The following is a 22,318-nucleotide window of genomic DNA, read 5'->3' as shown; positions in this document are numbered from 1 at the left end:
CTCCGATAGAGACGCCAACATGCAGAACTGAGCGCGGTGAGGCAATCATCTAGAGCAAACATTCGTAAAAACATCCTCTGTACTGAATGCCTGGGCATGCACACCTTTAACAATTGTTTTCTTTCTTAATCAAACCCTCCTGTTGACTTTAAATTACATCTTTATTTTTACTACCTCTGAAATGCATGAATGCTACCCTCCCCATTTTCAGCAAAGGTCGTGTTGCTGACCTTGTCTTCCACACTCAGCTTTATTTCAGAGTTAGGGGTAAACCCAGCAGCCCTCCCACCTGCTCAGTCCTGGGTGTCCTCTGTGTTCAGCCCTCTCCCTCTGCCCTTCCCAGTCATGGGATCCCTCCTTCTCCCAACCCCCAAGCACGGCTGGGCCCAGTTTACTGGCTTCTGTCCTACCAACAGCCTCTGAAATAAGCACACAAAACCCCTTTTGTTTTTGAAGGTTTTTCTCCCAGCTGGTAAATACAGAAAAACAAAATAGGATTTGTAAAATAAAGCACACCATAGGCAGTTATAGTTTCAGGAAAATAAAAACCATTATTTTACATAGAACAATTCTCTCTGGACTTCATTAAATTGAAAATTAGTGTAGGTCTGCTCTCACTTAAAATATTCTAGAAGGATTCCTTTAGGCCTAAAAATGAGCCCTATCCTAAATCTTCTCTCAGTAATTCTTCAGTTTTGCTCACCTTAACCCTCATTAAAAAAACCATATTAATTGTTACCTGGCCTCTTCCTTTGGTCAAGTTAGCAGAAGGTGGAGAGGTAAGAGTTAGTTATTTAATTGCATAATTACTCAGGTTTCCCCAGTGGGTATTCACATCAGTTCAGACTACAGTCTCTTTTGTCTTAAAGTTTCCTTCTTCCTTACAGAGAGGTAAAGTCAATTTAAGTCATTTCCTGGCAAAGCTGGGTATACACACTAATCTTAATAGCTCTAATAATTCGTGACACTCCCCTCAGTCTGAATATAGGACAACCCTCTTATAAAAGCACTGGCTCCTTGGAAATTGCATTTGAAGCTGTTTCAATACAAGGTGGTCTAATCCATAATCCTTTATTGGTAAGTTGCACTTGTGAGTGGGCAATATAGCAGGTTTTCTAGGAGGTTTTTTCAACAATGGTGCTTCATCAAGTGATTTACTGCGTGAAATGTAATTGTATATATCTCAGCTCTTCCCATAAATTGCAAAAAAGAAAAAGAAAGAAAAAAACCTTCTGTATTAAGTCAAATAATTGGAGAGCTAATACCCCATAGTGAGTTAGGAAGGTGATTTTTGGAGTCCAGCAGCCCTGGTTCTGCTCTGGACTGGCTCAAGGAGCTCAGCCAGCTACATAGCCCCTCCAATCAGAGTGTGTCCACTGTCTCACACAGGAGTGCTGCCAAGATTAAATGGGAACAGCATACATATAGTACCCAGGAAAGTCTCTGGCACTTGGTAAAGGTTTGAAAATGTTAACTTATATTCTCATGTGTCCCAAATTTAGATGGGAAATGTGAATTATAAGGCTATTAAACATATTAAGAAGCATTGTATTAACAGAGTAGTGGACTATAAAATAGGTAAAGGGAGATCTCCTGTATCAAATGTATCAGACTTAAGTTGAAAAAGATACATCAGGGAATTATGTAATTACATAATCCTATTGATTTATATACAATTCAACTATACATAAATACACAATAAAATTAAAAATATACAAAAATATAAAATACTTAATAATAAAGGTTTCCAAGAAAACAAAATATGATTCTAGTCTGCACCCACCCTTCTCTCAGAAGAAAAGTCCTAGAGGGTGAAAAAGAAAGATGTAAATACCTCTGTGGAGCTACTGACATCACTAAATTGATGGGCTCAGGTCCCTATCCATCTCTTGAGATCCATTTTTATAATCCATCAATATAAACAATTTCTCAGAGGCACAGTTTGAAATGAAAGCAGAAAATTTGGGACTAAATTGCCTTAAAGGCACAGTTTAATGGTGAAAACAATTCATAGACTAATGCACACTGCAAAAATTCTGCCTTCATTCTATTCAAAAGGGATGAAGAGGCTGGATGCAGTGGCTCACACCTATAATCCCAGCACTTTGGGAGGCCGAGACGGGAGGATCACTTGAGGCCAGGAGTTCGAAACCAGCCTGGCCAACATGGCAAAACTCTGTCTCTATTAAAAACACAAAAAAATTAGCTGGGCATGGCAGTAGAGGCCTGTAATTCCAGTTACTCTGGAGGCTGAGGCAGGAGAATTGCTTGAACCCAGGAGACAGAGGTTGCAGTGAGCCCAAATCACACCACTGTACTCCAAACTTGGCGACAGAGTAAGTGAGACTCCATCTCAAAAACAAAACAAAACAAAACAAAACCAAAAAAAAGGAATGAAGAGGCCTAAAAAACAAAAATTCATGATTGGATTGTTATATTTTTTTCAGTGGATTTATTTTATGTTTAAAGTCAAGTGTTATAAAGTCATCAACTATTGGTCATAAAGAAAGGATGAGTGGTCACAGCTTGTTTCTGAACATTAATAATTTGTGCACATCCTGAAATACTACTCAAGCCAATATCCCCTACATACTAACTTGGGTGACTTATGCACTCATTTTTTAAGTGGTGACTTCTTTAAGTGATGACTGCATCACTTAAAAAGTGCTTTTAGGTCAGAGCTATTAACAAGGAGAGGCTTTGTAATGGAGAGCTAATTGTCGGTCTTCCTTATCAACGTGAGTAGAATGTGGAAACCATTAGGACTGGCTTACAAGGGGCAGATAGCCCCACAGAAACAGCTGTCTGTAAGCTAGGAAATAGAATGGTATTATCACTTATACTATGTTAAAAGGAGAAAAGAATATTCTTTGTTCTCCACAGCAGCAGGGAAAGGAAAAAGAGAAACTAGATCTTCAGAGCACCTTGATTTCTAACACGGATTTCAGCAACCTCCACTGCTAAATGCTAGTCCATGTGCCACTTTCTCCTTGCAAATACATTTTTCTGGTCACCTGTTTATGGCAAGCCTGATCTCGGGAAGCTAGAAAAGTTCAGGTCTCCTCTAGAACGAGCCCTTGCTCACTTACAAGGTTCCCACTGAGCCCAGAAAGGCTGACAATGTCCTCACATTGCCTTTCACAACTTGCTGAGATAAAGAATTCGCTAAATCTGAAAATGAGCCAGGCATGGACTAACCAAAGTGTCTTAAAGCTCCGCTACCCCTTTTTTTATGGTTCAGAACCAGCAAAACTCAACAGAGTTTGACTCAACAGAGCCAAGACTCATTTACATTTGTGTGACTCTGCAAAAAGAAGTCAGCTATAGTAGGGAGAAAAGGAAGAAGGCAAGAAAAGGGTACTTAAGATGAGTTTACATCCAAGAGAAGCACACATGTTTATAATCCATCTAGAATAATGTGAAGCACCTGTCCAGCATGTATGCTCAGACCCTCCATTCATTAGCACAAGCTGAAAACATGAATTACAAATTCTACACCAGCATCCTTTGCTTCCTCCATGACAGTGGGAGGTAGCAAGGTGAGTCCAACACTTCTCCATGACATAAGAAAGGCAGGTACAATACTGATGAGAATCAAACTGTGTGCCAAAAACAGCTATTAGGGTATTTGCTGTCCTCATCATTTTAAATCATACAAAATTCTTCCTAGTTGATGCAGATATGTTTCTTTCTTCAAATTAAAACCAAAAAACTGATAGGCATGGTGGTTCACACTTGTAACTCCAGCACTTTGGGAGGCTAAGGTGGGAGGATTGCTTGAAGCCAGGAATTTGAGATCAGCATGGGCAACGTAGCAAAACTCCATCTTTACAAAATTAAAAAAAAAAAATTAACTGGGCCTGGTGCCATACATCTGTAGTCCTAGCGACTTGGGAGGTTGAGGCAGGAGGGTTGCTTGAATTCAGGAGTTCGAGTTTGCAGTGAGCTATGATTCTGCCCCTGCACTCCAGCCTGAGCAACAGAGTGAGACTCTGTCTCTAAAAAGAAAACAAAATAACAAAAAAAAACTTGCATATCTTGCAGAAGTCGCTCCAGGGTTCATAACACAGAACGAAAGCACTAAAATAGATCAATGCGGCATAAAGGCAATTAAAATAAAACCACATGAGGAATGGGAAGCTGTTATGGATGGTTCTCTCCAAGTATAAACACTGATGAATGTGCTCACACCCTGCATGAAAAATCAGTAGGTCCCCACATCAAGATGAGGAGGAATATGTCATTATCTGGACTGAATGAAGTGTCTGGACCAGGCAGGCAAAATGAAGCAAAGGGCCAGGCAGAGGGTCAGCCAGGGAGGAGAGGTGGTGGGACACATACACAGACAAACGGGACAAAAAGCTGTTAGAGTCTTTCTGGAAAGTACACCTGGCAAGAGAAAGCAATTAGGCTGAGGTTGGCTCTGAAAAATCATGAAGCAGGTAAGCAAAATGGCTGGGTTATGGCTAGGGTAATCACTGGGATTGTTCCCAAAGGGGCACTGAGTAATGCCAATAAGAGGTTTGCTGCCAATGGCTGCCTTTTGACAAAATAGCTCCAGGATTCCCTTGACAGTTTTATCTCATCTGGACAAGTACTGTTGCAAGTGACCTGGAAGGAAGAAAGAGACAATCCTGGATTGGGGCAGGATGGGAGTGGAGGTTCTTTAGTCCTTTAGAACAGAAATACTCCAAGTCAAATTCATGTTGGAAGTGGGGGTAGGACAGGCAGCATGCCTCTTCCAGGGTGGCCAAGAACTTTTCATGGAAATCTACTGAGAACTGAAACCTCTGTATCTTTAGCATCCTTCGGCATAGAATATTGGTCAGAGTCCTGACCACCACCATCCTCCACCCCTTATCTAATACACATTAGGGGGTGCAGGGTTTTAGTCGAGTAGAGGGCACAGGATTTAAGTCTATACTAACTGAGGTCAATAATCGTTGGGTTTCTGAGTATACTCTTTAAGACCAACCCTCTCGGTGAGTAAGATATTAGAAGTCCTACTGCCAAAGCTGAGATTCCATTTTGGCACAGATTCTTTCGAATACTGCATTTTCTAAGAATCTAGGAGATGAAGGCAGTGGCTTTCTGGGACGTGTGATATAAAGCTGGAGAAGCAGTTTCATCCCACAAACATTTACAAGGCACTGAGCTAAGAGATACAAAGATGAGTAATTTATCTAGATGAGCTCCTTGAGGCTAGGGTCTGATAACAGAACCTGCAAACAACTGCCAACGTGGTTTATGAGCTTCACAACAGGATTATGTAAGGAGAATGGTGAGGGCACAAAGGACAGGAATATCATTTTTACCTAGGAAATAGAGGAAGGACTTCAGGACACCTCAGCACAGTCTTCAAGGATAAGTAGGATAAGGAATTGAGAAAGGCTGCATGTTATAAGACACACACTGGGCAATTTTGATGAAGACAGCAGCTTAGAACATGTCCCCCTAACATTTTAGTGCTTAATATGCAGGGGAGCTATTGGGCTATTTATTCAAACATCTCCAGACCTGTGGTTTTGATCTTGGCTTTGGCATGTGGAAGGAAGAGAAGCCATGACAAGTATGCTATATTTCATCTTATGAGATGGCCTAAGACATAAGAATGGTGAGGATTAGGGAATACCTTCAGTAAAACCCTAGCCAACCAACATCATAGTCACATCTTCTATAGAAAAAGTCCCCCTGTCCAACAAAAACAAATTCAAAAATAGGAAGCTACCCTTGTTCCAAATGCATTTAAATCAACACAAAGATACAGGAAGCATAAAAAAGTAAGGTAATGTGACACCCTCAAAATAACACAATAATTCTTCACCAATAAATTCTAACCAAAAAGAAATCCTTGAAATGTCAGATAAAAATTCAAAATATTGATTTTAAAGATAATCAATGAGATGCAAGACAAATCTGAAAATGAATATAAGGAAATCAGAAAATCAATTCATGATATGAATGAAAAATTTACCAAGGAGGTAGACATCTTTAAAAAATTCTGGAACTGAAAAATTCATTGAAGGAATTACAAAATATATTCAAAAGCTTCAGTAATAGACTAGACTAAGCAGAAGAAGGAATCTCAGAACTTGAAGGCAGGTCTTTTGAAACAATACAGTCAGGCAAAATATATGGAAAAACGAATGAACAAAGCCTTTGAGATATTTGGGACTATATAAAGCAATCAAACTTACAAATTATCAGTATTCCTGAGGGAAAAGAAAGACTAAAGATCTCTTTAAGGAAATAATTGATGAAAATTTCCCAAGTCTGGCAAGAAATTGGGACAGATCCTCCAGATACAGGAGGCCCAACAATTTCCAGAAAAATACATTGCAAAGAGGACTTCACTGCAGCATATTATAATTAGACTGTCTAAAGTAAAAGTGAGCCAGGTGCGGTAGCTCATGCCTGTAATCCCAGCACTTTGGGAAGCTGAGGCAGGGGAATCACTTGAGTCAAGGAGTTTGAGACCAGCCTGGGCAACATGATGAAACCCAATCTCTACCAAAACAAACAAACAAACAATACAGAAAATTAGCTGAGTGTGGTGACACATGCCTGTAGTCCTAGCTACAGGGAGGCTGAGGTGAGAGGATTGCTTGAATCTGGGAGGCAGAGGTTGCAGTGAGCTGAGATCGCTCCACTGCACTCCAGGCTGGGTGACAGAGCATGACCCTGTCTCAAAAAAATAAAAATAAATAAATAAATAAAATAAAAGAGAAAGAATTTTAAAATCAGCAAGAGAAAAGCATCTAGTCACCTATAAAGAAAACCCCATCAGACTAACAGTGGATTTCTCAGCAGAAAGCTCTTAGACAGAAGAGAATTGAATGACATTTTCAAAGTGCTGAATCACAAAGAAAAGAAAATGTTGACGAAGATTTTTATATCCAGCAAGAATAAGCTTCATAAATGAATGAGAAATAAATTTTTCCCAGACAAGCAAATGCTGAGAGAATTTATCATCCCTAGTCTGGCCCTACTAGCAATGCTCAAAGGAGTCTTAAACATGGAAATAAAAGGCTGATATTCACCATTATGAAAACACAAAAGTATAAAACTCACAGGTCTTATAAAGCAATCAAACAAAGGATTAAGAGAAGAGAAAGGAATGAATGGCAACAAGAGAGAATTCCATCAAACCACAAAGACAGAGAAAAAGAAAAAAACAAAGAATCTAGAAAATGACAACATGACAGGAACAAAACCTCACATACCAATATTAATCTTGAATGTAAATGCATTAAATGCTCCACTTAAAATATATCGATTGTCATAAAGGATTTAAAAAGGATCCAACTAGGCCGGGTGCAGAGGCTCACACCTGTAATCCCAGCACTTTGGGAGGCTGAGGTGGGTGGATCACAAGGTCAGGAGTTTGAGACCAGCCTGGCCAATATGGTGAAACTCCATCTCTACTAAAAATACAAAAATTGGCCAGCCATGGTGGCACGTGCCTGTAGTCTCAGCTACTTGGGAGGCTGAGGCAGGAGAATCACTTGAACCCTGGAGGTGGAGGTTGCAGGAGTTGAGATTGTACCACTGTATTCCAGCCTGGGTGACACAGTGAGACTCCATCTCAAAAAAAAAAAAAAAAAGAGATCCAACTATACACTGCTTATAAGAAACTCAGTTTACTTGTAGAGACATGTGTAGACTGAAAGTACAGAGGTTGGAAAAGATATTCCATACAAATGGAAATCAAAAGTGAGCAGGAATCACTATACTTATATCAGATAAAACAGACTTTAAATCAAAAACAGTAAAGACAAAGTCATTATATAATGATAAAGGGATCAACTCAACAAGAGACTATAACAATTTTAATATATATGTACCCAACACTGGAGAACCTAGATTCATAAAACAAATATTACAAGACCTAAAGAAAGAGCTAAACACCAATACAATAATAGTAGGGGACTTCAACATCCCACTCACAGCATTAGAGAGGTTGTCGGGACAGAAAATCAACAAAGACACATTGGACTTAAGTTGGACTTTAAGCCAAATGGACCTAACAGACATGTACAGAATATTCTACTCAACAACTGCAGAATATTCTAATTGTTCTTGATCGGTAGCCTCCAAGTCTTATGTTATTACTTGGTTGAAAAATCAGTGGATAGTCATGATGGAATCAGTGACTACCAGTGGCAACTGTACTTGGTCATATTTTTCACCAAATCCATCACTATTAGGGAACATCCTGAGTTGGCTTTTGCTTATGAAACAAAAAGGACATGGGGAGGATGATTCTAATCTAAGACGTAGCCTGAGCTATCGATGGCTTCTTCAGTGTAGGGATACCACAGTAGCCCACTAATTCATAGATTTATTCAACCCTGCATAGATGCATGTAAGAAGACCTTGAAGTTTAAGAAAAGGGAAAAGAGAAGCAAAGATAGCAAGGGTGCAGTCTCCTCATGGAGAAAGATAAGGACCCTTAAAACCCACCCCCAAATCAAAAGCAAGACTAAGGGTAGCAAGGTGGAAAGATTTTCACATGACTAGCCACTAATAAAGTCAGGAAATATTCCATAACACATATTCCCTGGACCTTCCTCCCTCCATGACACTGAATATCAATGGGCTCTGCATTAATTCCTACCCTTGTTGCTCACCACATCAACAATGAGAGTGAGCATTTGATCAGTGACAGAGCCTTAGGCATAAATAAGCAGTGTATCTTGACCTCCTTAATTACATCTAAAATGTTTTATCATCAATATCTCCCTTAGAATGCTCTATGCATAACTGAATCCAGTCACCAGTCACTTAAATCATTCAAAAGTCATTAGAGCAATCAATGGCAAAAGGAAAGATAACACAACATAGGTCTCTCAAGGATTCAGTTTCAACACAGGCTCTTCAAGGGTTCTTCTGATTTAAGCTACCACTACTAACACACACAACTGACCAAAAACAATATTAGTAATTATGAGAATGGGACTACACTGAACATGAAATAAACAAATCAAAAGGAAAAAAAATAGGAAAAAGCATAGCAAAGGTATTCAAGATTATGAATGATCCCTTAGCCCTTTCCAAAACAAACAATTTTTAAAATCTGCAAATAATCACCTCCAGGTGATTATGTAACAGAAATGAAAACTAAATCTGAATTTAAAATCAGAAAAATGCAAGACATACTTTATAAACTTGGCTTCTTTCCCATATATTAGATGTAAGCATAATGGAAGAAAAAAATAACATATCCAAATTCTCCTCAATGAGCAAATATTTACAGTGCCTGGATTTTTTTTTTTTTTTTTTAGCAGATGCTCAAATAGAAGGATGCCATGTTACACATAATGATTTAACAGAGTAAATGCTCTCTTGGTTTAAAGTGTCTCTAAGAGGAATCAAAGGATTAAAGAAGGACTGATTTACAACACAGGCAGAAAAGCCCATTACTATATGTCTCCTCTTTATATCATTTCCCTAATGATAACCTGGAATAGTAAATCAGACTAGTATTGATTCAGTCTCTTTTCTGCTCTAATTACGGCTTCTTCTTGTATCTTAGAAGAGGCTTTGAGAGGTTCCCCACTATTGTGAATCACAAACTGAAACCTCCTTATATGTATAAAAGTCTCTAATACATTTACATTTGCTACCACATCACAATGTTTTCCATTTTGTGTATCTTCATTCTCCTCCTTCAAATTTGTTTTTAAAAAAACAGCTTTGAGGCCGGGCACAGTGGCTCACGCCTGTAATCCCAGCACTTTGGGAGGCCGAGGCGGGCGGATCACGATGTCAGGAGATCGAGACCATCCTGGCTTACACAGTGAAACCCCGTCTCCACTAAAAATACAAAAAATTAGCCGGGCCTGGTGGCGGGCACCTGTAGTCCCAGCTTCTCAGGAGGCTGAGGCAGGGGAATGGCGTGAACCTGGGAGGCGGAGCTTGCAGTGAGCCAAGATCATGCCATTGCACTCCAGCCTGGGAGACAGAGCGAGACTCCATCTCAAAAACAAACAAACAAACAAACAAAAAAACTTTGCAAGGCTCATATCTGCTGTGTCTCATTCATATCGTTCAATTCTCTGTACAAGAATGCTTGATGATCTCATTGTGCATCTAAACATAATAATGTCCATTCTTTTGAATAGTAAGATGATATATCTTTGTACATTAGGATAATCTTCATCATTAGGGGAAATACTCTGAGTTGAATTTCTAATAATGGTAAAAATATGTAAAGAAATGTACATATGCATATATTCATCCATAGTCTCTCATCTGGCACCCCTCCCACCAATTTTGTCAACAGCTCCTGTAGGTGCACAAGATAGGTAGCTGGCTCTGGGGTAAAGCAAAAGATCACTGAATAAAATAAAGCCAAATAAGTAAAAGGAGAACCAAAAATATGTCCTTGGAGACACTGAAACCATATTCTCTCCAACTCTTCTGGCCACACACATACACATGAACACTAGACAAAGAAGGTCATTATATAATGATAAAGGGATCAGTTAAGCAAGAGACTATAACAATTCTAAATATATGTATATGCCCAACAATTAAACATTCCCAGCCAGTGGAGCAGAAGCCTCTTCTGTTGCTCCTCACACTGAAGACCGACCTTTTATCACAAACCCGGAACCACAGAAAACCTCACCGCTGGGTTAAACAACACTTTGGATCGTTTAAAAGAAAACGTTGTTTCTAAAGGAAACAACCTTTAGAGCAGAGTTTATCAAACTCTTTTACAAACAGTCACTAAGAAAAGGTTAAGATTCTGTTTTTCACGTGTTTTAAGTTAGCATTCAAATTTTTTCATCACAATTTTAATTGTGAAGGCTGTAATTCTGGAATACTGGAATTATTAAAATTTTTAATTAAAACATATCACTCTTGAAATTTATCTCATGAATATGACAGCAATTTGAAAAACACCTTCATCCATCAAAAAAGGTGAACAAACTCTTCTTTAACAGTAAAAAATGCTGTATTGTTATTTTTCTCCTTGAACTTATTATATTTCCATTCCATTTTCCCCAAATAATTTTCTCCAATATATTTTAATGCTAGAAAGCCTTTTATTACTCTCCATACTGTGCTTCTCTCTTAAGAAAAAGTATGTATAAAGTAATTTTTAAAATATTTCCTGTAACCATAAGGCTTTAAAATGTTCAATTATAAGTAATCATTACTAATGCACAAAATTGGTCCAAAGAACATTAATAATTATTTATCAAATGTCAATATGGTTAGCATAGAAAATATACTTTTATTAAAAATACATTGCTAAAGAAATGGAGTTTGTTTATATCTCCCCCAGCTAGTTCATATGCCTATGGAGAAGTATTTTCTATTGCTATACAATAAGGTAGAATTTAGCACAAATTACATATCAATTCTTTACCTTTATAGTTGTAAGCAGTAAGAAACCTTGTTTACAGAAATAATAAGGGAATGAAGGAGACATCATCAAAAAAAATCTTTTCGTCTTTCATCTTATAGTTCCTTCAACATTGCTGAAAGCCAAGAAGTTAAAACTACCTAACTTGAAAAATGATGTGTTTCCTGGTCCTTATAATCACTTCCTTTACCTGTATGGACACTAGTATGTTCATAGTTCTTTGTGGGTGGGACAAGATCTCTGTACCCCAGGGCGACACACTACTGTAAGACACAGGTGGGTAACAGGTGTGATTTTCTCTGTCAAGCAAGAGCAGAGTGACCGTAAAAGGTGAGGTAGAAAAGGAGACGTGGCAACGTCAGTTTTGAAGCAAATCAGTTTTAAGAAAGGGAACTTATAGAAGTTGGGAGCCAGGAAATTGCCTTCTTTAAACTATCCATGCCTTCACAGCTCATAGAAAGTCCTCGCATCCTCCTATGCGCTGGACACTCCAGCTGTACCACCTCTCAACTAGACAAACATGTTGTTGCCAAACATTCTGTTCATGTATAAGCTTTGTACACACAAAAATATACTTAGTTTAACACACGGATTCCCTTACAATATGTAAACCTACAGGTTTATGCAGCTACTACAGGAAAAGTAATGAATTTTTTAAAAAGATAGAAATATAAATTTTGTTCAATCTACTTAAAAAGAGAGAAAATATCTAATCACAGTATCCTGAGAACACAGAAACCATACTCAGCGAAGGGTTATAGTCCAATATATTTTATAATCCCAAAGAAAACCCGGGAAACAGCCCAAATGTTATTAAACAACAGGAAAACTGCTAAATGAATTATGCTACAGCCATATAATGGAAGTATATGTAACATTTTAATTTGAAGAACATATACTGGCATTAGAAAACATTCTATATGGTATTGAGTAAAAAAAACCAAGCAGGCAACAAAGTCGTGAATAAAATTTTATATTAATTTATAAAAATATATGTGTATAGAAAAAGACATTTAAGAAAATCTATTAAACTGTTTTCAGTGATCATCCTTAGGTGATAAAGTTATGAATAATTTTCTTTTTTATTCTATTGTTCTTTCCAATTTTTCTACAGAGGGCAGGCATTTCTCTTCCAGTGAGGGTTGGGGGAAGGTATAGGGGAAGGTGAAGAAGGTGGGGAAATAGGCTCCCTATCTCTGGGCTGCTGCATCTGGCTGTGGACTTCACAACCAGTAAGATGATGTCTATCCAGGGTTGCCAATCAGAGCTTAAATCCACACTACCTGGTGTAGGGGTGCATCCCTATCAGAGGGAGTGCAATTTTCTTTCTACTCCTTCACATAAGTTTTGATCATGTCTCTCCTTGACCAATTTGATCCTTTTACAATGGACTTCCATGGCTGGTTCCTTTAGGTCACTGATTTCATTCCCTCCACAGACAGGTGGCGTGAATGCAATTAGGTTCACATCATGCTAACCTCATGAAATATCCCAGCTCATGGGTGCAAGAAAGCCTTTAGTCAGCAAGTAAAATGCTATGCTATGGTTTGAATGTGTCCCCACCAAAAGTAAGTGTTGGAAACGTAATCCCCAATGCAACAGTATTGGGACATCAGGCTTAATGAGAGGTAATCTGGCCATGAGGGCTCTGCCCCATGAATGGATGAATGCGGTTATGACAGGAGTGGGGCTTTGTTAGAAAAGGGTGCATTCAGTCCCCTTCTTTCTTCTCTGTTCCACCCTCTTTTTGTCCTTCTACCTTTGGGATGATGCAGCAAGAAGGCCCCCGCTAGATGTGGCCCCTTGATCTTGGACTTCTCAGCCTCCAGAACCATGAACCAATAAATTTCTGTTCATTATAAATCACCCAGTCTGTAGTATTCCATTATAGCAGCACAAAACAAACTAAGACACACTGTAAATCAATGTGGTTATCTGGGCCTTCAATGGGCAATATTGACTTCTGTGATATTATACAATGTCCATCTCCTACCTCAGTACATGTGGAGGGATCTTGACAATAGTATCCAAACCACCCAGAGTTTCTGCAAAAGAAAAATTACAAAGTTAAAAATAAATATTTAAACACTGAGAATATACACTGTACATGAATTTCTCTGTTAGTTTCTCTTTTCCCCAGGAATTCCTCTAATTATAAACTAGTCAATTCTCAATTATCTGCATGCAAGTCTTTCATATTTTAAAATCCTTTTCCCTTGAGAGCCCCAGAGATTTCCCTGGACCTTGCAAACTACTGGGGAGGGGAAAGTTAAAAATTAGGGCACATTTCCCCATACAGATAAAGAACAAATAGTTAAATTCCTAATCTGAACCACTGAATCTAGTTACAACTGACTAAGATACTATATTCTTGCAATAAAAATAGAGAAAGAAAAGCTGTGTCCTTGAAAATACTGTTTCAATATCCTTACACAATAATTCATACTTGTGAAAGACTTTCAAAGTCACAAAGCACTTACACAACATCTCATTATTCTCACACACATTTGTGACATGTTATATTAAATTTTTTTTTTAAAATTACAGTATAGTTAGGATATCAATTGGAAGGCTCACATCCAAATCTCATTAATCCAACCTGGATGTTCAATACTTTACCACTGTTTGTGGATTTTTCACACTATTGCTGCCTCCAATTTTAGAGATAATGAAAAGCTCACCAGTCTCTTCCCCAAAAAACTGTACTATTTCAATCCTTCCAACTTGTCTCCAGTCTTGTAGCTCAAATTGTGTTAACCCCTTTCTTCACTCCTTAGAGTCAGCAAGCCCTGTCTATCTGAATTATTTTCACTGGAGAAGGAGAAACGTCTCTTCCCACCTTGCTCAGAGATCAGAGAGAATAACAAACATGAAATATATATATCAGAGACTCAAGGCTAAGAACAGGCCTGATAGGATCTGGGCTTGATGTGGCCAGTGGAGCAAAAGAGTGGATTTCAGAAAGACAATTAATCAGCAGAACAGAAAGATGAGTTCAGCAGGGTTCTTGGTATCGTGAAGACAAGGCCAATGGAGGAAAATGAAGGACTGAAGTCAATGCCTAAGATAAGACAGGATGACAAGAAAGGGAAGCCCTGAGATGCAGGTACAGGAAGCAGCTCAAAGGCCACACAGGCCAGCGCACCCTACCACTTAGCACAGCAGGGACTGGCACTCAGGACAAGCCGATGCTGCTGCCCAAGGAGAGGCAGTGACAGTGAACAACCAGATCTGCATGGTTTTCCCACAGGACAGAGGGATATATAGTCAACTAAGGCTGGGTAACAGTGCCCAGCTCTATAAGGCTAAGAGCAAGCTAGAAGAAAAGGAAAAGAGAAAAGGCAGTCACGCAGCAGCCACTGTGAAACTACACCTCTAAGTGCAGTGAGACTCCCAGGCACATGGGATAAGTGTGGAACCCAAGGCAAAGAGCATCCAAGGTCAAGGTCAAGGAGAAAATGGCCTGCAGCTTTGCAGTAAGCACCCATGACAGAATGGTAGCTGGGGAGAGGGCACCATGGAAGCATCAAGAATGAAAGCAAAGTTAACCAGGTTCCAGTCCAGCTCCGCTCCAGCTTGTGACGCTGTGGGATCGGGACAGGTCACTTATCCTCTGTAAGTTTTAGTTCCCTCATCTTTAGAAAGAAGACAATGATACCTTCCTTCTGGATGCTTGTGAGGAACTGATAGGATCATGATCATAAAGGGCCTGACACAGTTCTTAGTTGCCAGTGCCAATTCCTGTCTCCCTTCTTTGATTCTCTCCCTAAATACTGGACCAGGTCCTGGGCTAGGGACCCAGTGGTGAGAACAGACATGATACGTGAATTCATGGAGTGCACGTTCTTATTTCAAAGCATGATAAATGCCAGGAAGGAAAAGACAGGGAATCAGGCAAAAGTAGAAAAGGAGGTCCTACTTTGGACTGCGACGTCAGGGCTTCCTGCTGGGGGTAATGAGACCACAAATGATTTACTTAAAGTAGATAAGGAGGGGTCACTCCAAGTGGAGTGAATAATAAGTTTGAAATGCATGGAGAATCCCAACATCTTCCCTGACTCTGTCCTGCCACTTCAGTCCAAGCTGCCACCTTCTATCACCTGGATGACGGTACCAGCCTCTGTCCTGAGCTTTCAGCTTTTGGGCATGCCCCTGAAGCTGCAGTCTCTGCTTAACACAGTAGCCTGAGAGACCCTGTCAGGACCCAAATGAGAGCATTTCCTCCACCCCAAATGACTCCCCATCTCATTCTTAGAGAGCCCAAAAAGGACTTTCATGATCCGGTCCTCACTTCCTACTTCTCTCCCCTTGCTCCAGCCCCCTGACTCCTTGCTCTTTCCTGAAGCCATCAGATAGATGTTTTCCCAACTAGGAGCCTCCCTTTTAGTAAAGTTTTCCATGAATACCCTATTTAAATGGCAATTCCCCCTTTACTCCAAGCACCTCCTATCTTCTTCACCATTTTATGTTTTCCCTTTCTTAGCTCTTCTCACTCTCTTTGCTGTCATGTGTATTTTATTTACTTATCTTGATTATTGGCTGTCATCTCTCCAAGAGTCTGTAAACTCTTGGATCTTTTTGCCTGTTTTGCTCACCATGTTATCCCTAATACTTGGAACAGTACCAGGCATGCAGTAGGTACTCACTAAATATTTGCTGAATTAATGAAGTAAGAGGGAGCACAGTGTAGCTGAGTAACTGAAAGATCAGTGTGGCTGAAATTCAGAGAGCAAGGACCCCTCTCTGTCATGAGGGTTTCAGTGGGGAATGACCCTTCTCTCCCATAAGGGTCTCAGAGGGGGATGACCCCTCTCTCTCATGAGGGTCTCCATGTGGGATGCTCCTCTCTTTCATGAGGGTGGTATAGGACAAGGCTGTGGGGCAGGTAGGAGCCAGGCCATGTAGGGCTGGACAGAACACACTAGGGACTTTCGTTTTTATCCTAATGGGATGCTATTCAGTGTTTTAACATGGCATGTCATGAAAAGACTGGGGTTTTCCAAGGTGACACTAATTGGGAAAAAGAACTTGAGCAGACAAGGAAGGAGCAGTGAGGAGGCTGTTGCAGAAGTCCAGATCAAAAGAGAAGGCAGCTTATTCTGGAGAGCTGGCAACAGAGGTAGAAAGAAGTGGACAGCCTTAACATATACTTAGGAGGTAAAAATGAGTAGAGCTTGGGTGAAGGACGAGGTAAAAGGGCAAATTACAGAAATGTATCAAGGATGACTCTAGATTTCAGGTTAATGCAACTGGACAGGTGATGACATCAACTGATCATTTAGAAACACCAGAGGTGAGTGAGGTTTGGCAGTGAGGTAGAGGTGGGGAAGAGCACATGGTCACTTTGAGCCTTGTTGAGCTGAGTGCCTGTGAGCCATTCAAGTGGAGATGTTCAGTAGGTAGCTATGTTGCGGGGTGTGGGTTTCAGAGCACTGGTGTCGATTAGTGATATAAACGTGGGCATCACATTCACAGAAACACAGCTGAAGCCATGGGTATGTGTGTGTTCAACTCCAGAAGAGCTGGGAGTAAGAGATGAGGGCTCAAAGTTATCCCTTGAGAAACTCAAATATTTACAGCTGGGGAGAGAATCTGGAGCTGTCAAAGGAGACAGAGTGACTCAAGAACCAAGATGGATGTGGTCATAGAAGTCAAGGTAAAGCAGATGCCCAGGTATGTCTAGTATCACCAGGAGGACCTGTGAGATGGGAGTGAGAATGGTCTGCCAGCTGGATGGCTGTATGTTACTGTTCCTCAGTAACTGTGAGTTGGTGGGATAATGGAGGTGAAAGGCATATGACAGCAACATGAAGACGGAGTAGAAGGTGAGAACACAGATACAATTTCTACACTTTTTAGGGAGTTTGGTTGTGAAGTAATAACCTGTGGCTGGAAGAAAAAGCAAGTGGGTAGATAGAGAGAAGGCTGCTGGTTGGATAGATGTTCCCTCTTCTCCTACTTAGGCCTTCGTGCCTCTAGTTTCTTTCCTCGCTACTCCATTTTCCACATCTAGTCTGCATAAGACCCCTGATAGACATAAAATACTAAAAGTAGGACTTGGTTGCTTCCAGCTCTCCTGTTCTGCAATTCTATTTCATCCCATCACAGCCTGGCTCACAAGCCCCCAGGACTGCCGGTTCCTGAAGTTCTTTCTGCCTTTCCCCAAGCCAACCCTCTATCCAATTCATTCCTTTCTACTCCCTGGCCAGGCCATTCCTCACCAACAAAAACAACCAACCAGGTAACACTAAATAAAGAGAAAATACACACATACGCCTTGTTAGTTATTCTACAGCCATTAACACTGATTTTCAGAGAAGTGTCATGACAAAGTAGACAAAGTAGAAGAAGATGCTAAAGTTAAAAAACACATGACAACATGCCATATGTGGTATGACCTTTTGCAAAGGGAAAGACTCCAAAATGTCAACAGTGTTATCTCTGGATAGGGAGACTGCAGATTATTTTAATTTTTTCTTTATGTGGTTCCATTATTTGCAACATTCTAAAGTGAACATATATAACTCTTATAAATAGAAAAAGATGAATATTATTTAAAACTCAAGCAAGCAGTTAAAGTATTGATTTAACTTATTGAACGTCTGCCTTCCACTATAGGTACAGAAGCAACCAAAGAAGCATAAACGGCAGTCCCTGTACTAAAGAGCTCACTACACTGTTGACACGTATTGTTTTGATTGACCAGTATCCGTTCCCCTGGCTTCTGAAGAAGCATCCTAATTATACTTCCAGGAAACCATTTTCCCCAGCTCTGAATTTCAGTGGAACTTGTACCCTAGGCCTAAAGCAGTTATTCCCTTCCATTCTTTGACTAGAGGACTGGTTCAAGGATACTCACATGAACCATCAGGACAAAGAGAACAAGGGAAACCAAGGATCGAGCAGGAGTGACTGGAAAAGTCTAGCTCTCTTGATATGATCTAAATATGGTGACGATCATCTATCTCAAAATGGTCTCAGTGAGGAATGACACCTCTCTCCCTTGAGGGTCTCAGAGTGGGATGATCCCTCTCTCCCATGGGGGTCTCAGTCTCAGTGAGGGATGACCCCTCTCTCTCATGAGTGTCTCAGTGGGGAATGACCCCCTCTCTCCTGAGGGTCTAAGTAAGGGACAATCCCTCTCCCATGAGGGTCTCAGAGGGAGATGACCCCTCTCTCCCATGAGGGTCTAAGTAAGGGACGATCCCTCTCCCATGAGGGTCCCAGAGGGGGATGCTTCCTCTCTCCCATGAGGGTCTAAGTGAGGATGACCCCTCTCTCACATGATGGTCTAAGTAGGGGATGGCCCCTTGCTCCTATGAAGGTCTAAGTGGGGGATGACCCCTCTCTCCACAAGGGTCTCAGTGGAGAATGACCCCTCTCTCTCATGAGGGTCTAAGTGAGAGATGACCCCTTTAATGATGGTCTAAGTGGGGGATGAGCCCTGTTTTCCTGGGATGGTCTAAGTTTATTGTTGCCTCTTTTCATGAGATGGTCTAAGTGTGTTGATTCATGAGCCCAAAACCGTGGAGACCCATGCAGAGCATGTCAGTCAACCCACAAAGAGCAGGACAAGATCCCTGAAACAGTGTCTAATTCCTAAGTCACAGCTATTCTTGCAAGGGGTATTTTAGTTAAAGGAGTAAATAAATCCTGTTTCGTGTAAGTCAGCTTAAACTAGTCTTTTTAATCTCTTGCACCCAACATATTTGCCAATTATACTGCCCATAAGAGCCTACCTGTGCACACAATCAACTATTATCCAAAATAGTAGGTACCCTAAGAGAGTCATGAAGGCAAGGATCTGAACCCAGACAAGCAACTGATCCTACTGAGGAGCTCAGGGAATGTTTCCTAAACAAGTCGGACCTTGCAGATTCTGAAAAGGGAATCCCAACAGAAGGACTAGCATGAGCAAAGGCAAAGAGAGAAGTGTGCCACACAGCATGTTCAACAAAGTGCTGCAGTTGACTGCCACTAGATCGTTGAATCTTGGTTGGGGAGTGACAAGAACAGAGGCTGGGGCTAGATTCTGAAGAGCATTCTGAGGAATTTACACATTAATCTAGAAATAAATTATGGGGGTTGAAGAGTGACAGGTGTTTTGTAATCTAAACAGTGATGGGCAGTGGAAATGGACTGGAGTGGGAAAGACAACAGGAAAACCTATCTCTATGCCTTTGTTCATGTCTCCAGCATGCTCTTCCAACAAATTCCTTATAGGGGACATTTTATTCATCCATATATCCCACTGCTCAGTACCAGGGAGGTCTTAATAAATGTTTGCTAAATAAAGAAGCAAAGGAAAGAAGGAACTCATAGCTTCCCCATTGTTCAAGTGAAATCTGCTTCAAAAGCCCCACCAGCTCACACCAATTCTCCCCCAATCCATGGGCCCCACATTTATCCTCCCTTCTTTGACTTGTTTTCCTGGTTTGCTCAATCCAACTGCATAATGAATGCCCTGCACTATTATTTAACTATTTCATGCACTTCCATCTTGTCTTGCTAATTACAGAACAATCACTGGGAAAGGAAGCACATCCACTCAGGCTGGTTTTTTTCAGACTTGACTCGAATAATCTACCTGCCTCAATGCTCAGCCTCCCCAATGGCTTTAAAGGACCTAAACTCAGCAACGTTGTGGTTTAACTTAATAAGACGTTGATGTCAGTATTCAAACTTATTAAAATACTAGATTAATCTCCTCCTCCCTGTTTATCTAACTCTGCCTAATTTGCAGCAAAATAATAACGAATACTAGGAATGGCATGTTTAAAGCACAATTGGGCCCTGCTTTATCATGTTACCCAGCCATCTGTGACCCTTCATTAGAGGCATTTTGGAATCTAGCTTTGAACCACTCTGCTGAATGACAATGGCAACGCAAAAATAGTACTGTGGCTTTAAGAGCCTTGATGCTCTCTCAGATTTCTGGTCCATTTTTCTCTAACAGTAAGCTAAAATGGTCAAGTGCTGGTTCTACCTACAAGACAAACTTCCTAGACAATATTCTAGACAATTTTGTGACGATAGGCACAGGTTTAAAAAAAAAAGATGCTGCTATAATTGTACACACACCCAAACATGTGAATTAAGACCATCTACATATTAAGAGTCACCTAAACCACTCTCAAAATTTTACATTTAGTGGAAAGCCTGCTAAAGGCTCTTCTCTATCTCAGGCTGCATCAACGCACACACAGTGTCATGACAGACAGTGATGGTTCTTGGTTGCAAGGGAAAGGGAGTCAATTTCATTTTTCAATTGAGTGGCAACTGAGACATCACATCAGGCTCCGGCAAGGCAAAGCGAGGAGCCCGCAGAGCTAGCTGCGCTGGCTTCTTCTTGGCCTTTCCTTTCTAAAAAGCAGCACCATCACCCGAAGTATGCTTCTGATCTATTTGCATTACCATTCTGACCATTTTGATTGCCCAAACCCAGCCTAATTGAAATGTCTTTCCGTTTTTTTCCGCTGCTGAGTTCTGCAACCTGAGTCTGAAGAGAAACACAAATTTGCTCCCTGGAACTTATTTCAATGCTAGCACAGCTCACAAACCTAAAATCCCACCTGTCTGACCGGCAGACCACAACAGAATTGCAGAGGTAACATGATCCCCGCCCGCATGTTATTTTTCAAGTGCAATAACCATGAAAGCTAACACTTAGCAAGCTGACCTCTATCAGGAAAATCAAACTAAACAAGCCTTTCCTTCCTGGTTCCACTCGCCAAGGATTCGACATCAGGGTTGTTGGTTTAACTTCCCTCTTCCCCAGAGGCGCTTCGCTATCAGGCCCCAGGTTTCGCACCGGCTCCGGGTCCTGCCTAACTCGGCGATGGGGAAGCATCGTCCCCAGCGCCGGGACCGGGAGAAGGGGGCCACCAGGAGGGGAAGACAGCGGTTCCGGGGAAGGTTTTGGAGAGTGAAAGAGACCGGAGAGGCGGCGGCTGATGTCCACGCCCGAGCCAAGACTCTCAAATCCCACATCAATTTCCCGAGGCGACTCTCGCAATCGCGCGAAGGGCACCCATGACCGACGCTCCGCGAAAGCCCCACGCGCGGAGGCGCGGGTTCAGCCCCGGCCGCGCGGCCCTCCCTCCGCGGCAAGCAGGTACCGGGCGCTTACCCAGGGCCCAGGTGCAGCTCTCCTTGATGGCTTTGTACTTGCTCCCGGACGCCTCCTTCTGCAGCTTCCTCAGGATCTCTTCCATCTTGACCTTCCAGGCGCCGGGCCGCCGCCCACAGGGAGAGAAGCGCGGGCGAGCCGGGCCGTGGACGCCGCCGCTGCCTGGCCCTGGGCGCCTAGGCGGCCGCCGCGCGCGCCCCCATGCCGCCCCGGCACGGCTGCTGATGAATCACGCCCGCTCCATGCCGCGGGCCACGTCAGCCCCGCGCCCCGCCCGCCGCCCCGCCCGCCTGGGTCAGGTGCGCTCCGCTCGGCGGCGGCTGCGGGCTGGGACTGGAGAGCGAGGCTGGAGGCCGCTGACCTGACCGCCGAGGCAGGCCCCGCGGGCGCAGTGCTTCGCGGAAAGGTGGGGACGGATGTCCGGAGCTGGCGCGCCAGCCGCCGGGAGGGAGCGCCTGCTCGGCAGCGGGCGGCGGGAAGCAGGCGGGGAGGGGCCTCCCCGCGGTCCTCGCACCCCCTGCGCCGACGGTGGCCGCGGGCGGAGTCGGAGCAGCCCAGCCCTGACACCCGGACCCCCAGCGTGGTGCAGGCGCCGCGCCCGCTGCATCCCGTCGTCTGCTAACCAGAAAATTCTTGCGTTCAGTCACGAACAGCTTTTTTGGGCCACTCCCTGTGCAGCGTTGCATACACTGTGCCCCTGCCTGCAGAGAACCTCCAGTCAAGCTTTCAACACGCGGCGGGGCGGTGGGCTGAGGTGGGGCTGGGGTAGAACTTGATACGCCCCAGGAAACCAGGCCCAAAGAGGCTGAGTT

The 22,318-nt window shown here is 42.1% G+C and overlaps 1 protein-coding gene across 2 annotated transcripts in view; it reads right to left on the bottom strand.

Moving 5' to 3' along the window:
* Nucleotides 1–21,739, bottom strand: part of ARFGEF3 (ARFGEF family member 3) — a 189,684-nt gene extending 167,945 nt beyond the window's left edge. For both annotated transcript variants that reach the window (XM_005551963.5, XM_074037117.1), the window contains exons 1-2: nt 21,507–21,739; nt 13,371–13,422 (exon numbers count right to left, since the gene is read on the bottom strand). In XM_005551963.5, the coding sequence (XP_005552020.3) occupies nt 13,371–13,422; nt 21,507–21,591 (137 nt within the window). In that variant the 5' untranslated portion in view covers nt 21,592–21,739. The remainder of the gene's footprint in view (nt 1–13,370; nt 13,423–21,506) is intronic.
* Between the last annotated feature and the right edge of the window lie 579 nt (nt 21,740–22,318).

The sequence above is a fragment of the Macaca fascicularis genome, chromosome 4 (assembly GCF_037993035.2).
Source record: "Macaca fascicularis isolate 582-1 chromosome 4, T2T-MFA8v1.1".
Taxonomy (NCBI): Eukaryota; Metazoa; Chordata; class Mammalia; order Primates; family Cercopithecidae; genus Macaca; species Macaca fascicularis.
Note: the sequence above shows the minus strand (reverse complement) of the source record. Positions and strands in the feature narration are given on the sequence as shown.